Source organism: Chiloscyllium plagiosum, unplaced genomic scaffold (assembly GCF_037043375.1).
Source record: "Chiloscyllium plagiosum isolate Xiang-an unplaced genomic scaffold, Cpla_swu_hap1 HiC_scaffold_24, whole genome shotgun sequence".
NCBI lineage: Eukaryota > Metazoa > Chordata > Chondrichthyes > Orectolobiformes > Hemiscylliidae > Chiloscyllium > Chiloscyllium plagiosum.
In genome coordinates, this window is record NW_028270162.1 from 28,473 (window position 1) to 44,032 (window position 15,560).

A 15,560-nucleotide genomic window follows, 5' to 3' on the forward strand; every position below is an offset into this window, starting at 1 on the left:
GGGCCTCATCCACCCCCGATGAGCAGGAAAAGGTTAGGATAATTGAGGTGATGGACTTGGAAAGGACCTTTGAAATAGAAACTGGATACGGGGAGGCGAATGCCTGGATGGAATGGGTCAAATATACGGTAAGGAGCATGAAAAAGAGTGATTGCTACGCGTGCACGGGTGCCCGTCCTAATCCTCAGGTGGTCCCATTCCCGCTGGGATGGGAGAAACATCCACAAGCCTTGGACTGCATGGTAAGGCTGTACCAGGACCGAGAGGCCTGGAACGACCCCACTTGTCGACCCTTAAGTTTGAAGTTTCCTCCCGTCAGGTCTAAAGGGGGGCCCCGCCCTCCGTCATTCACAGGGGTAACGGGTACGCACCAAGCCCGCGTCTCTCGGACGGGACCGCAATGGGACAATGACGTGGGGACATTTGACAAGTGCAGCGGATCAATTCGGCGGGTCAACGAAACTACCGGGGGCAGGAATTACTCCCACATTCATGTGCCTAGGGCAGACCTCTGGTGGTACTGTGGTGGGAGGATTCTGCGACCGACCCTGCCCCAAAAATGGGCGGGCACTTGTGCAATCGTTCAATTGGCCATCCCATTTACTGTGGCATTCGAAAAACAAGAGCAACCCCGTTCCAGTAGAAGAACTAAGGGCTTTGGAGACCTCTTTTGATGATAACATATATTTAGATGCCATAGGGGTCCCCAGGGGTGTTCCTGATGAATACAAGGCTAGGAACCAGATAGCGGCGGGTTTTGAGTCGTCACTGTTCTGGTGGGTTACCATCAATAAGAACATGGATTGGATTAATTATATTTACTACAATCAGCAGAGGTTCATTAATTATACTCGGGATGCAGTGAAGGGAATAGCAGAACAACTAGACGCCACTAGCAGAATGGCGTGGGAAAATAGGTTGGCCCTGGACATGGTGTTAGCAGAGAAGGGGGGTGTTTGTGTCATGATAGGCACTCAGTGCTGCACTTTCATCCCCAACAACACAGCCCCTGATGGGTCCATCACCCGCGCCCTGGATGGGCTCACCACATTGGTGGATGAACTCGCCGAAAACTCGGGCATCGATTCTGGCCTCACGGGTTGGTTGGAAGCTTGGTTCGGTAAATGGAAGGGGGTGGTCGTTTCCTTTCTCGTCTCATGTATAGTGGTGGCAGGGGTACTAACTGCCCTCGGGTGTTGTATCATTCCCTGCGCCAGGGGGTTAACTCAGCGACTGATCGAAACCGCCCTTACTAAGAGGGATGTTCCTTATGGGCAGGTCGAAAGGATGAACCTCGAGATAGAACAGTCTGAATCCCTCTTGGGCGGGGGTAGCATGAGAGACGGGCAGCTTGATAAACAAGCTCGGGAGCTATTGGACGCCCTGGAGAAGAAACTCCCAGTTTAAAAATTACAAACCGTAAGAAAAGACACGGGGGATTTGTAGGGGGTGGTGTAATTTTTAAATCATTAACTGCTGTAGTAAGCACATAGTAAGTACAAAGCCACCATTTTAGTCTTCTCTACCCTGTAGTAAGCACGAGCAGACACTCCCCCAGATTTTCATGAATGGAACAATGGAAACAGCTTTCCTCGTGGCTGAGGGACCGCCCACAACCACGGCTGTACGTCATCATCCATATAAGGGAGAAGCGGGGAACTCGAACACTGATTGGCTGGGTGAATAACCAAATAATCTCATACATCAGGAGGACAGTGGGGAACTTTAACACTGATTGGCTGAGACAGTAGAAGGCCCCGCCCACTCCTACATGTATATAACGTGCGGGGATTACAATCTGTGTGTGTGCCTCGTGGGAAGCCATTGAGGTAACACCCGGTTCTGCAGAATTGAATAAATAGTTTTGGACAAACTCCTCCGTGTCTTTGTTCTTGGGAAGGGAAGCAGAGTGCCTGATGGGGGGGTCGCAGAGTCCCCTATCTTGCACATACAGGAGTTGGGAGGTCATGTTGTGGCTGTACAGGACATTGGTTAGGCCGCTTTTGGAACATTGCGTGGGATTCTGTATCCTTCCTATCGGAAGGATGTTGTGAAACTTGAAAGCATTCAGAAAAGATTTATAAGGATGTTGCCAGGTTGTTCAGCTACCTATGCCCTCTAGTTCTGGACTGCCCCCCCACCCCAGGGACACGACTTTGTCCATTTATCCTATCCATACCCTTCATGATATATATATATATATATATATAGGCAAATTTCTTACGCAGAGGATGGAGTGTGCATGAACAAAGAAAGAAAATCGCAGCACAGGAACAAGCCCTTCGGCCCTCCAAGCCTGCACCAATTCAGATCCTCTATCAAAACCTGTCGCCTATTTCCAAGGATCTGTATCCCTCGGCTCCCTGCCCATTCACGTATCTGTCGAGATACATTTTAAATGACGCTATTGGTCCTGCCCCTACCACCTCCGCTGGCAACGCATTCCAGGCACCCACCACACACTGCATGAAGAACTTTCCACATACATTTCCCCAAAAGTTTCCCCCCTTCCACTTTGAACTCATGACACCTAGTAATCGAGTCCTCCACTCTGGGGGAGTTTCTTGCTATGCACACTGTTCACACCTCCCGATTCGTAGGTCTCAATCAGGTCCCCCCTCAAGCTCCTCCTTTCCAATGAAAATAATCCTAATCTACTCAACCTCTCCTCATAGCTAGCACCCTCCATACCAGGCAACAACTGGATGAACCTTCCTCTGCACCCTCTCCAAAGCATCCACATCCTTTTGGTAACATTGTGACCAGAAATATACGCCAATTCCAAAATGTCTTATACAACTGTAACATGACCTGCCAACTCTTGTACTCGATACCCGGTCCGATGAAGGAAAGCATACCGTATGCCTTCTCGACGACTCTAATGACCTGCGTTGTCACCTTCAGGGAACAATGGGCCTGAACACCCAGATCTCTCTGTACATCAATTTTCCTCAGGGCTTTTTCATTTACTGTAAAGGTCGCTCTTGAATTGCATCTTCAAAAATGCATCATCTTACATTTGTCTGGATTAAACTCTATCTGCCATTTCTCTGCCCATGTCTCTAATCTATATTCTGCCGTATTCTCCGAAGGTCCTCTTCACTGTCTGCTACTCCATCAATCTTTGTGTCATCTGCAAATTTGCTAATGATGCAACCTACACCTTCCTCCAGATCACAAACAGTGGTCCCAGCACAGATCCCTGTGGGACACCATTCAGTTTGAGAAGCCTACTACTACTACTACTACCACCACCACAACCATCACCATCACCACTACCTCCTGCTGTCCAACCAGTTCTCTAACCATCTAGCTAGAACACCCTAAACCCATGCAACTTCATTTTCTCCATCAATCTACCATGGGGAACCTTATCAACCACCATACTAAAGTTCATGTATATGATATCTACATCCCTTCCCTCAATCAACTTTGTCACCTTTCAAAGAATTCTATTCTGTTTGTAAGGCATGACCTTCCCTGCACAAAACCATGCTGCCTATCCCTGATAAGCCCATTTTTTTTCCAAATGCATATACAGAGGAACCTCGATTATCCGAATACCAATTATCCAAAAATCGGATTATCCGAAGGAGATCTCGAGGTCCCGATAGAAACATTAAAGACTGTGTTTCCAGCAGTGATCGCATCTTTTGTTAACAGTGATTAAACAGGCACCATCGCCAAATAACTAACCTCCTGCCCTCTCTCCCTCTCCAAACTTTCCCTGGAGTTCCACAGAGGGATGAACCCTAAACCCCACTTCCAACAATAAACTCTCCAACATTGTCCTGTACAGGGCAAAGGTGGAACCTGTCAAAAAGTTGCGTGTGCATGTGTCGTTGTACATGTGTGTGCGTGTGTGCGCACACGCTATTTGGAGACTTACCCCACAAAGGCAACTGCAGCAGCAGTCTTGTTGTTGGTGTCCACTCTGGCTGCTCTGGAGCTGGGGAGGGTGTGTACAGGGTTGGGGGCAGGCAGGGGGCAGTGTTGGACGGGGGTTGGGGGTGTGTTGGGGGCTCCAACATTGTCCTGAATACCGATGTAAAGTACTCATTAAGAAGCTCACCTATTTTCTGACTCCACACATATCTTCCCTCCTTTGTCCTTGAGTGGACAAACCCTTTCTCTGGTTACCCTCTTGTTCCTTATATATGAATAAAAGGCTTTGGGGTTTCCTTAACCCTGTTCACTAAAAAGATCTCATGACCTTTGCTAGCCCTCAATTGCTCATTTCAGATCAGTCCTACGTTCCCAATATTCTTCCAAAGCATCGTCTGTCTTCAGTTACCTAGACCTTATCCTTTGTCCTCTTTGCTAGTCTCACAATTTAACCTGTCACCCATGGGTTCCTTAATCTTGCCATTTCTATCCCTCATTTTCATAGGAACGTATCTCTCCTGAACTTTAATCAACCTCTCTTTAAAAGCCTCAAAAGTATGGAATGAGCTGCCAGAGGACGTTGTTGGGGCTGGTACATTGCAACATTAGAAAGCATCTGGATGGGTATATGAATAGAAAGGGTTTGGAGTGATATGGGCTGGGTGTTGGCAAATGGGACTAGATTAGGTTGGCATGGTTGAGTTGGACTGAAGAGTCTGTTTCAATGCTGCATACCTCTATGACTCTAACCAGCCTTTCTAGATCTACTCTGTCACGTCCAAGAATTCCGAATGATTCAATAAAGTTGCCTTACTTTCTTCTAACTCCAATAGAAATAGGCCCACCCTATTCTCAATTATGGACTCTGTTTCCATTATCCTTTTGGGCAATGCATTCTGTATCTAAAGCATTATGCGCATAATTACTTTCCGAACTGTTAAAGTGGTGATTTGAGACAGCCCAGGGAATCCGTTGTGGACTCAGACCTGTAAAGCCTCTCTCTTGGTTCATCCCGGAGATCGTGCTGGGTAGATTAGATTACTTAGTGTGGAAACAGGCCCTTCAGCCCAACAAGTCCACACCGACCCTCCAAAGAGCAACCCATCCAGACCCATTCCCCTACATTTACCCCTTCACCTAACACTACGGGCAATTTAGCACAGGCAATTCACCTAACCTGCATATCTTTAGAATGTGGGAGGAAACCAGAGCACCCAGAGGAAACCCACACAGACATGGGGAGAATGTGCAAACTCCACACAGACAGTTGCCCAAGGCAGGATTTGAACCCAGGTCTCTGGCACTGTGAGGCAGCAGCGCTAACCACTGAGCCACCATGTTCTTTGGAAGTCTGGAATGAAAACCTCTTACAGGCAGTTTAGTTTAATTTTAGTCATCCCCTTTATTCACTAAGACCATCACTGTTACAACTTAACACTGACACCTATAAGCTAAACTATCATTTCACACTTTTCTGCATTAAATATTATTAAATCTGTTCTAGCCACCTGTGTCCGCCTGAAGCAAACTTACTATCCCACTCACATCTCATTTTTAAGTTTCATGTCATCTGCAAACTTTGAAATAATTCCTTGCAAACAGAGGTCCAGATCATGAATACAAATCCAAAAACGCAGCAGTCTAGACCTGTGGAAAAGACAGAAACATAGAACATAGAATGTTACAGCGCAGTACAGACCCTTCAGCCCTCGATGTTGCGCCGACCTGTGAAAATACTCTGATTCTGGATTAGTGGTGCTGAAGAGCACAGCAGTTCAGGCAGCATCCAAGGAGCAGTGAAATCGACGTTTCGGGCAAAAGCCCTTCATCAGGAATAAAGACAGAGAGCCTGAAGCGTGGAGAGATAAGCTGGAGGAGGGTGGGGGTGGGGAGAAAGTAGCATAGAGTACAACAGGTCAGTGGGGGAGGGGATGAAGGTGATAGGTCAGGGAGGAGGAGAGGATGGAGTGGATAGGTGGAAAAGGAGATAGGCAGGTAGGACAAGACCGGACAAGTCATGGGGACAGTGCTGAGCTGGAAGTTAGGAACTAGGGTGAGGTGGGGGAAGGAGAAATGAGGAAGAGCTTCAGGGCAGAGGAAATGACCTGGGAGTTGCAGTGGGAGAGGGACTCCCTGAGATTCTTGTAGAGAGAGGAGGAAAACTTCTTCAAGTCAGGCATCCTTGCAAGAGGATTCGCAGTAGGGTTAAAATCACTCCACCCTCTCCTCCCTGACCTATCACCTTCATCCCCTCCCCCACCTCACCTATTGTACTCTATGCTACTTTCCCCCCACCCCCACCCTCCTCCAACTTATCTCTCCACGCTTCAGGCTCTCTGCCTTTATTCCTGATGAAGGGCTTTTGCCCGAAACGTCGATTTCACTGCTCCTTGGATGCTGCCTGAACTGCTGTGCTCTTCCAGCACCACTAATCCCCAGCATCTGCAGTCAGTCATTGTTTTTACCAAAATAATCTGATGCCCATCTAACCCACACCATTCCAATATTATCCATATGTACGTCCAATGCCCATTTAAATGCTCTTAACAGAGTCTACTACTGTTGCAGACAGGCTGTTCCACACCCCTACTGAGTGAAGAAACTATCCCTAATATTTGTCCTAAATCTACCATCCCTCAATTTAAAGCTATGTCCCCTCCTGTTAGCCCTCACCGTCTGAGGAAAAAGGCTCTAATCATCCACCTTAACCCTCTGATTATCTTATACATCTCCATTAAGTCATCTCTCAACCACCTTTGCTCCAACAAAAACAGCCTCAGTTTACTTAGCCTTTCCTCGTAAGACCTCCCTTCCATACCAGGAAGCATCCGAGTAAATCTCCTCTGAACCCTTTCCAAGGCTTCCACATCCTTTGGGGTGGCACGGTGGCTCAGTGGTTAGCACTGCTGCCTCAGAGCACCAGGGTCCCAGGTTAGATTCCAGCCTCAGCTGATTGTGCAAACTCCACAAAGACATTCTCTCCGTATCTGCGTGCATTTCCTCCGGATGCTCCAGTTTCCTCCCACAGTCCAAAAGATGTGCAAGTCAGGTGAATTGGCCATGCTAAATTGCCGAGTGTTAGGTGCATTAGTCAGAGGGAAGTGGGTCTGGGTGGGTTACTCTTCGGAGGGAGGGTCGGTGTGGATTGGTTGGGCCGAAGAGCCTGTTTCCACGCTGTAGGGAATCTAATCTAAATCTTCCTATGATGCGGTGAACAGAACTGCACGCAATACTCCAGGTGTGGCCTCACCAGTGTCTTGTACAGCTGAAACACATCTTCGTGGCTCCAAAACTTAATCTCCCTACCAATAAATGCCAACACACCATATGCCTTCTTAACAACCCCAATAAACCCAGATGGCAACTTTCAGGGATTTATACACCTGGACATTGTGATCTCTGCCCATCTACACTGCCAAGAATTTTACCATTAGCCCAGTACTCTGCAGTCCTGTTATTTCTTCCAAAGTGAACTACCTCACACTTTTCCACATTAAACTCCATTTGCCACCTCTCAGCCCAGCTCTGCAACTTATCCATGTTCCTCTGTAACCCACAATGGCCTTCAGCACTATCCACAACTCTGCCTACCTTTGCGTCATCCGCAAATTTACTAACCCATCCTTCTATGCCCAAATCCAGATCATTTTTAAAAATGACAAACAGATCCTTGCAGCACACCACTGGGAACTGAACTCGAGGATGAACATTTCCCATCAACCACCACCCACTATCAGCAATTTCTGTCCCAATGAAATCCAAACAGGAATTTATAAACCATCTTTCACAACTTCAAAGTGTCTTACAATGAAGTCAAATAGCCTAATCCCGATCAAGTCCTATTTTCATTATATGTAGATGTTTGAGCTTTAACAGCAGAACCATGCCAGCTAATTTGTGCTTAAACTCTCAAAAACCAAGGTGCCCTTATTGACCTTCACAGTTGCTTTACCAAAAAGAGAACAATCAAATAAGTCAGATAATGTCTCAAATCCAGTGCGCACTTGCATTTCTTCAAATGAGGCTACACATTTTACACAACTTGCCCTTAACATTGAACCATTTTTTAAAATAGTAAAATCTGAAATAAATAAAAGATACTTACATCAGCAAACAAACCAAACTTTCCTTTAAATGGGAGTGTGCCTGGAAAAACTCGATTAAGAAAATCAACAAGTGGATCATCATATCCCCACATTATCTCCTTCACAGATTTCTTAATAAATGGGGTCTCATTAAATGTCTTCAAGGCAGTGCTGAAGATCAGTTTCAAAGCATAAGATAAATCTTCAACCATTAAAGCTGCACCCTGTAATTAAACCAAGCAATAACAAACATTCAAACACTAAAGGAAGTAAATCAATAACCACCAAATAAAAGTTGGATTGGCAGACCCTTCCCCTTAAGGAATAGCAAAATTGAGGAGCGTCAGTGGATCTGAAACTTTAACTTTGATTTGTCTCCAAGATTCAGTCAGTCCTTAGTTTTTCCAGCAGCTTTTGTTTTTGTTTCCGATTGCCAGCAGCCTCAGTTGTGTTTTTTCTGGTTTAGTGATACAGAAATTATAGTGCAGTTATACAAAACCATGGTTAGACTCCACTTGGAGCAGAATCTAAGCACCACACCTTAGGAAGGATATATATGGTCATTAGAATGGCCCTTCCTGAAGAAGGGCTTATGCCCGAAACGTCGATTCTCCTGTTCCTTGGATGCTGCCTGACCTGCTGCGCTTTTCCAGCAACACATTTTCAGCTCTGATCTCCAGCATCTGCAGCCCTCACTTTCTCCTCGTATATATTGTCATTAACCTCCTTCGCTAGAGCGAAGAAAGTCACAGTCCATCTAGCCTCCCTTTACAGCTCAAATCCTTCAGTCCCAGCAAAATCCTGGTAAATCTTTTCTGAACCCTCTCCAATTTAATAATATCCTTCCAATAGCAGGGTGACCAGACCTGTACACAGACCTCAACAAGCGACCATACCAATATCCTGTATAACCTCAAAATAACACCCCAATCCTGTACTCAACGGTCGTGTATGAAGAGGTTTTTATACAAAATTCAGAGGCGCAAAGAGAGTTAAAAGTGTTTTAAAACGTTTATCCTACATTTTAGATTAGGAATTAAAGTTTAACTGTAGAAAATGGAATAAATGTAACTGAAGTCCCTTGAATTATGAAGCACTAAAGAGACTGTGGTCATATTGCATTAAGGGATGAACAGCGAGAGAGATAGGATCAGAAACAACAGGACGACTTGGATAAGCTGCAAGTCTACACAGCTGGGAGCAGGTAGTGACCAGAGAAATCATGTGGCTTGGAAGTAGATGCTAAATTAGTGAAAAGTATTTAGTGAATTCTGACAGACTGTAAAACAGTCACTTCATCAGATCAAATAGAAAACTGTAAATGAGGGCTACATAAACCAAAAGGTCAGAGTTTAAGGTGGTTCCCTGGTTTCAAATTTATATTGGGCATGTTTTCTGGGAAACATTTGTTGCAGAATTCTCAATGTATCCAGTTATACATGGGGCTGGCTGGACCTAATTTTTGGAAATAAATTGGCAAATTGGAGAATTGTCAGTGGGGAGCTTTTCAGTGATGGAGATTGCAACTCAGTAAACACAAACATTGCTAAAAGGAGACTAGAAGTTGAAGGTTTTTGTCTTGCAATCATCAGAATTTAGGACGCAAGAAACAATGTGATTCTGCCATTTGATATAACTTGGACCTGTACTAAGAGTCACATGAAAAACTAATTCAAGGTCATCAGCTGGATTGTAGTGTGATGTATACATCGATACTCAGGACCTTGTTTTACATAGGCTAGGAAGGTGGGGGGGGGGGGGGGGGGGGGGGGGGAGAGAAAGGGGGAAGAGAGAGAAAGAGAGGTGGAAGGAGAGGCAGAGAAAAAGAAAGGAGAGATACCTGGGTTGGGATTCTGTTGCATCTTCCCTGATTCCTTCAGCTACATGGGCAATTGGTTGAAATTGAAAATGAAATGAAAAGTCCCAATCTTGACATTAAGAGAAACCCCCCCCCCCCCCTTTAAGGTTTAAATGGAGAGCTCTGAACCTTGCCAATGAGTGGCAACTTTTACTTCCATCTCATTAACAGCTCAACAAGTCTAGTTTTCATGCTGCTTCGAATTCTCCTTGCCAAGTAACGGGACTGTCAGTTCTTGAAATTAAAGGTTATCATCTTGCAATAATTTACCACTTCCTTTTCCACACCTGAATCCAACTATGTCTCCATCACATTCTGAATGCTCCAGGACAACATCCTCATTCCTCTTCATTCAGGCACATTGGCCAACTCTCAGCTTCACCACAGCATCACGGCTGCTCCTGGATCAACACATACCCCAACTCCATCCTTCAGAACTTTACCGTGGAGCTCAAAGTCACCTACCACTTACACCCTTCTGTCAGGTCGCATGAGATAAAGGGACACAGGAATTTTATCACATCGTTTTAGCTTCATTTTGCAGCCCTCACTCATTTTGAGTGAGCCTGGACATTGCTAATCTCTTAAAGCTTGCATTTGTCTTAGTTGGCAGCTGGTCATAGTGAGGAGCACTGACTAGTCAAATGATGGATGCGACACTTTATGACACCATGATACATCAATGTCACACCTACAGCATGTACCAATTTAGGGGCAAATATACTGCATATGCTTCAACCAAATAGCCATGTCTAAAAGACAGAGGGGATCGGTCCTCAGTAAGGTCAAGGGTGATATTTCTTTTGAATTGAGAGAATATGGAAGATAATTGGTTGCCAGCAGAAATAATTAAAGCGAGAGCAGGAATGCATTAGCAGGAGGCTAAATACAAATGTTTCTTTGCCTGCAACGGTAGTAGATTCGCCAATTTTAAGTACAGTTAAGTTGTCATTGGACAAGCATATGGATGTACATGGAATAGTGTAGGTTAGATGGGCTTCAGATTGGTATGACAGATCGGCGCAACATCGAGGGCCGAAGGGCCTATACTGCACTGTAATGTTCTATAAGGCAGAAAGGAATGAGCTGGGAGGAAAAGGTAACGAGCTGGGAGGCAATTAGTACAACCACCAGCATAAATCAATGGACACCCACTCCTGTTAATCAGGCTCAAGACAATTACAGCCTTGGCCCCAATTACAGGTTGTTCTTCACTGTGTCCAACACCTGCACATACACATAAAACGGGTGCTGGGGAAAAATAAGCACTACCGCTGTTAGGTGGTAGTGTGGGGGGAGAAAAATAAAAACAAGTGCGTCAGAGGTTCTGTTCATTCAGAGCTGCCTGAGGGAGCTGGATCAGTGTTTAACAAAAAAAAGGACTGGTTCAAATCATGTACCTACCAGAGCAAGCATATTGGGCAAGATTAGTTCATCACTCTCATTCCCAGCTGACCGTTCAGGACAGAAATGGTAATGCCGATATTCTCGGTATGTGACAGTATAATTACTGTGAAATGTTATGTTGCTTTTCTGTCTGTACTCCCTGAAAATCAGAACCAATAATTAGTGCAGAGAGTCAGACACATCCTAACAGAGGTACAATAACAAATTGTTAAAATATCAAATATGTAGACAACTACACTTGCAAGGGTTTCCATTATGTACAAGGTGGTGTGGACTAAAATCATATTCTGAGAAGGCAGCCACATTCCTATACTAATAAATTCACTGGATCACTGAAGGTTCGTGCTTCAGAATTAGCTATACTTCCAACCCAGGTATAACATGGGCATAGAACCATAGAAATGATACAGCACAGAAGGCAGCCAGTCTAGCTTGTCCATGCCGACCCAGATAATCTTTCTAACCCCATCTTCCTGCACACGACCCACAGCCCTGTAGCACCTATGGTGCGGATCTGGGCACTTTATAAAACAGTTTTAAAGATCTCCACCGCCACCTTAGGTGGAAAATTCCAGACAGCCACCATCTTATGCATATAGACATTTTTCCTCACATCACTTTTAATCCTTCTGTCACTGAGCTTAAATCTATAACCCTTGGATTTGAATTCTCTGGCAAGGGGAACAAGTTCTTCCTGTCTTCTGTCTGTACTGCCCACATTTCTGTATATCTCAATCATATCACACCTCTGAATTCTTGGAACAGAGAAGGCTAACTCAACTTCTTCAATCACTCCTCAGGACTACAATTCTCCAGCCTGGCAACATTCTAGTAAATAGTCTCTGCCTGTTGTCCAGAGCAATTATGTCCTTCCTGTACTGGGATGACCAGAGTTTAAACAATACTCCAGTGTCTTATACAATTTGATCATTATATATTGTATTTATAGCTGCCAATGAAGGGGAGTATTCCATAGACCTTCATAATAATTTATCTAACTGTCCTGCTATCTTTAGGGACAGGTGCACTCACATTCCAACCTGCCAGCAGCTGGCCCATATCACTCCAGCTATTCATATACCCATCCAAATGCCTTCCAAATGTTGCAATTGCACCAGCCTCCACCACATCCTCAGGCAGCTCATTCCATACATGTACCACCCTCTGCGTGAAAGAGTTTCCCTTTAGGTCCCTTTTATATCTTACCCCACTCACCCTAAACCTATGCCCTCTTGTTCTGGACTCCCCAACCCCAGGGAAAATACTTTGTCTATTTATCCGATCCATGCCCCTCATGATTTTGTAAACCTCTATAAGATCACCCCTCAGCCTCCGACGCTCCAGGGAAAACAGCCCCAGCCTGTTCAGCCTCTCCCTGTAGCGCAACTCTTCCAACCCTGGCAACATCCTTGTAAATCTTTTCTGAACCCTTTCAAGTTTCACAACATCTTTCCAAAAGGAAGGAGACCAGAATTGCACGCAATATTCCAACAGTGGCCTAACCAATGTCCTGTACAGCCACAACATGACCTCCCAACTCCTGTACTCAATACTCTGACCAATAAAGGAAAGCATACCAAACACCTTCTTCCCTATCCTATCTACCTGCGACTCCACTTTCAAGGAGCTACAAACCTGCACTCCAAGGTCTCTTTGTTCAGCAACACTCCCTAGGACCTTACCATTAAGTGTGTAAATCCTGCAAAGATTTGCTTTCCCAAAATGCAGAACCTCACATTTATCTGAATTAAACTCTATCTGCCACTTCTCAGCCCATTGGCCCATCTGGTCCAGATCCTGTTGTAATCTGAGGTAACCTTCTTCACTGTCCACTACACCTCCAATTTTGGTGTCATCTGCAAACTTAATAACTGTACCTCTTATGCTCACATCCAAATCATTTATATAAAATAACAAAAGATAGAGGACCCAGCACCGATCCTTGTGGCACTCCACTGGTCACAGGCCTCCAGTCTGAAAGATAACCCTCCACCACCACCCTCTGTCTTCTACCTTTGAGCCAGTTCTGTATTCAAATGGATCAGGTGCTGGGCATTTATCTACCTTTATGCGTTTCAAGACATCCAGCACTTCTTCTGCAATATGGACATTTTGCAAGGTGTCACCATCTATTTCCCTAGAGTTTATCTTCCATATCCTTTTCCACAGTAAATACTGAAGCAAAATGCTCATTTAGTATCTCCCCCATTTTTTGTGGCTCCACACAAAGGCCACCTTGCTGATCTTTGAGGGGCCCTATTCTCTCCCTAGTTACCCTTTTGTCCTTAATGTATTTGTAAAAACCCTTTGGATTCTCCTGAATTCTATTTGCCAAAGCTATTTCATGTCCCCCTTTTTGCCCTCCTGCTTTCCCTCAAGTATACTCCTACTGTCTTTATATTCTAAGGATTCACTCGATCTATCCTGTCTATACCTTACATAGACTTCCTCCTTTTTCTTAACCAAACCCTCAATTTCTTTAGTCATCCAGCATTCCCTATACTGACAGGAATATACTTTCTCTGGATTCTCATTATCTCATTTCTGAAGGCTTCCCATTTTCCAGCTGTCCCTTTACCTGCGAACATCTGCTCCTAATCGGCTTTCGAAAGTTCTTGCCTAATCCCATCAAAATTGGCCTTTCTCCAATTTAGAATTTCAACTTTTAGATCTGGTCTATCCTTTTCCATCACTATTTTAAATCTAATGGAATTATGGTCGCTGGCCCCAAAGTGCTCCCCCATTGACACCTCAGTCACCTGTCCTGCCTTATTTCCCAAGAGTACATCAAGTTTTGCACCTTCTCTAGTGGGTACATCCACATACTGAATCAGAAAATTGTCTTGTACACACTTAACAAATTCCTCTCCATCTAAACCCTTAACACTATGGCAGTCCCAGTCTGTTTGGAAAGTTAAAATTCCCTACCATAACCACCCTATTATTCTTACAGATAGCTGAGATCTCCTTACAAGTTTGTTTCTCAATTTCCCTCTGACTATTAGGGGGTCTATAATACAGGAGAAAGTGAGGTCTGCAGATGCTGGAGATCAGAGCTGAAAATGTGTTGCTGGAAAAGCGCAGCAGGTCAGGCAGGGCTAATGCCCGAAACGTCGATTCTCCTGTTCCTTGGATGCTGCCTGACCTGCTGCGCTTTTCCAGCAACACATTTTCAGGTCTATAATACAGCCCCAATAAGGTGATCATCCCTTTCTTATTTCTCAGTTCCACCCAAATAACCTCCCTAGACGTATTTTCAGGAATACCCTCTCTCAGCACAGCTGTAATGCTATTCCTTATCAAAAACGCCATTCTCCCTCCTCTCTCGCCTCCCTTTCTGTCCTTCCTGTAGCATTTGTATCCTGGAATATTAAGCTGCCAGTCCTGCCCATCCCTGAGCCATGTCTCTGTCATTGCAATGATATCCCAGTCCCATGTTCCTAACCATGCCCTGAGTTCATCTGCCTTCCCTGTTAGGAACCTTGCATTGAAATAAATGCAGTTTAATTTATTAGTCCTACCCTGTCCCTGCCTGCCCTGCCTGTTTGACTCGCTTCTGTTCTCAACTGTACCAGTCTCAGATTGATCTTTTTCCTCATTATATCACTAACTCTCTGTAACCTCCCTTCAGAATCTCAACCTTTTCCCTTCCTATGTTGTTGGTTCTAATGTGGACAATGACCTCTTGCTGGCCCCTCTCCCCATGAGAACATTCGCACCCTCAGACATCCTTGATCCTGGCACCAGGAAGGCAACACCATTCTGCTTTTCCTCTGCTGGCCACAGAAACTTCTGTCTGTACCTCGGACTACAGAATCCCCTAACACAATTGATCTCTTGGAATCAGACGAATCCCTCGTTGCTTTCGAGCCAGTCTCAATACCAGAAACTTGGCTGTTTGTGCTACGTTCCCTGAGAATCCGTCACCCCCTATATTTTCAAAAACAGCATACTTGTTTGAAATGGGTATAGACACAGAAGGCTCCTGCACTAGCTGCCTACCTCTCTTACCTTTCCTGGAGTTACCCTATCTTTGTGACTGTATCTGAGACAGTACCTCCTTCCTATAACTGCCATCCATCACATACTGTTGCTATTGCAAATTCCTCATTGCTTCTAACTGTCTCTCCAACCGATCAATTCGATCCGATAAAGATTCACAACCAACAGTATTTATTGCAGATATAATCTGCAGTAACCCTTAAACTCTCTTTAAACTCCCACTTCTGACAAGCACATATCACTCTACTAAAGGCCATTTTTGCTCCTACAAACCCAGAAAATAACACTGTCTTATTCCTCTACAAAACACTGCCTCAGGTTAA

General features: G+C 44.9%; 1 protein-coding gene across 1 annotated transcript in view; it reads right to left on the reverse strand.

Moving 5' to 3' along the window:
- LOC122551076 (scavenger receptor class B member 1-like) overlaps positions 1-15,560 on the reverse strand; it is a gene marked incomplete at its 3' end in the record, with an annotated part of 62,627 nt that overhangs the window by 12,560 nt on the left and 34,507 nt on the right. The window contains exons 3-4 of the mRNA XM_043692719.2: positions 11,233-11,374; positions 7,991-8,194 (exon numbers count right to left, since the gene is read on the reverse strand). Coding sequence (XP_043548654.2) covers positions 7,991-8,194; positions 11,233-11,374 — 346 coding nt within the window. The remainder of the gene's footprint in view (positions 1-7,990; positions 8,195-11,232; positions 11,375-15,560) is intronic.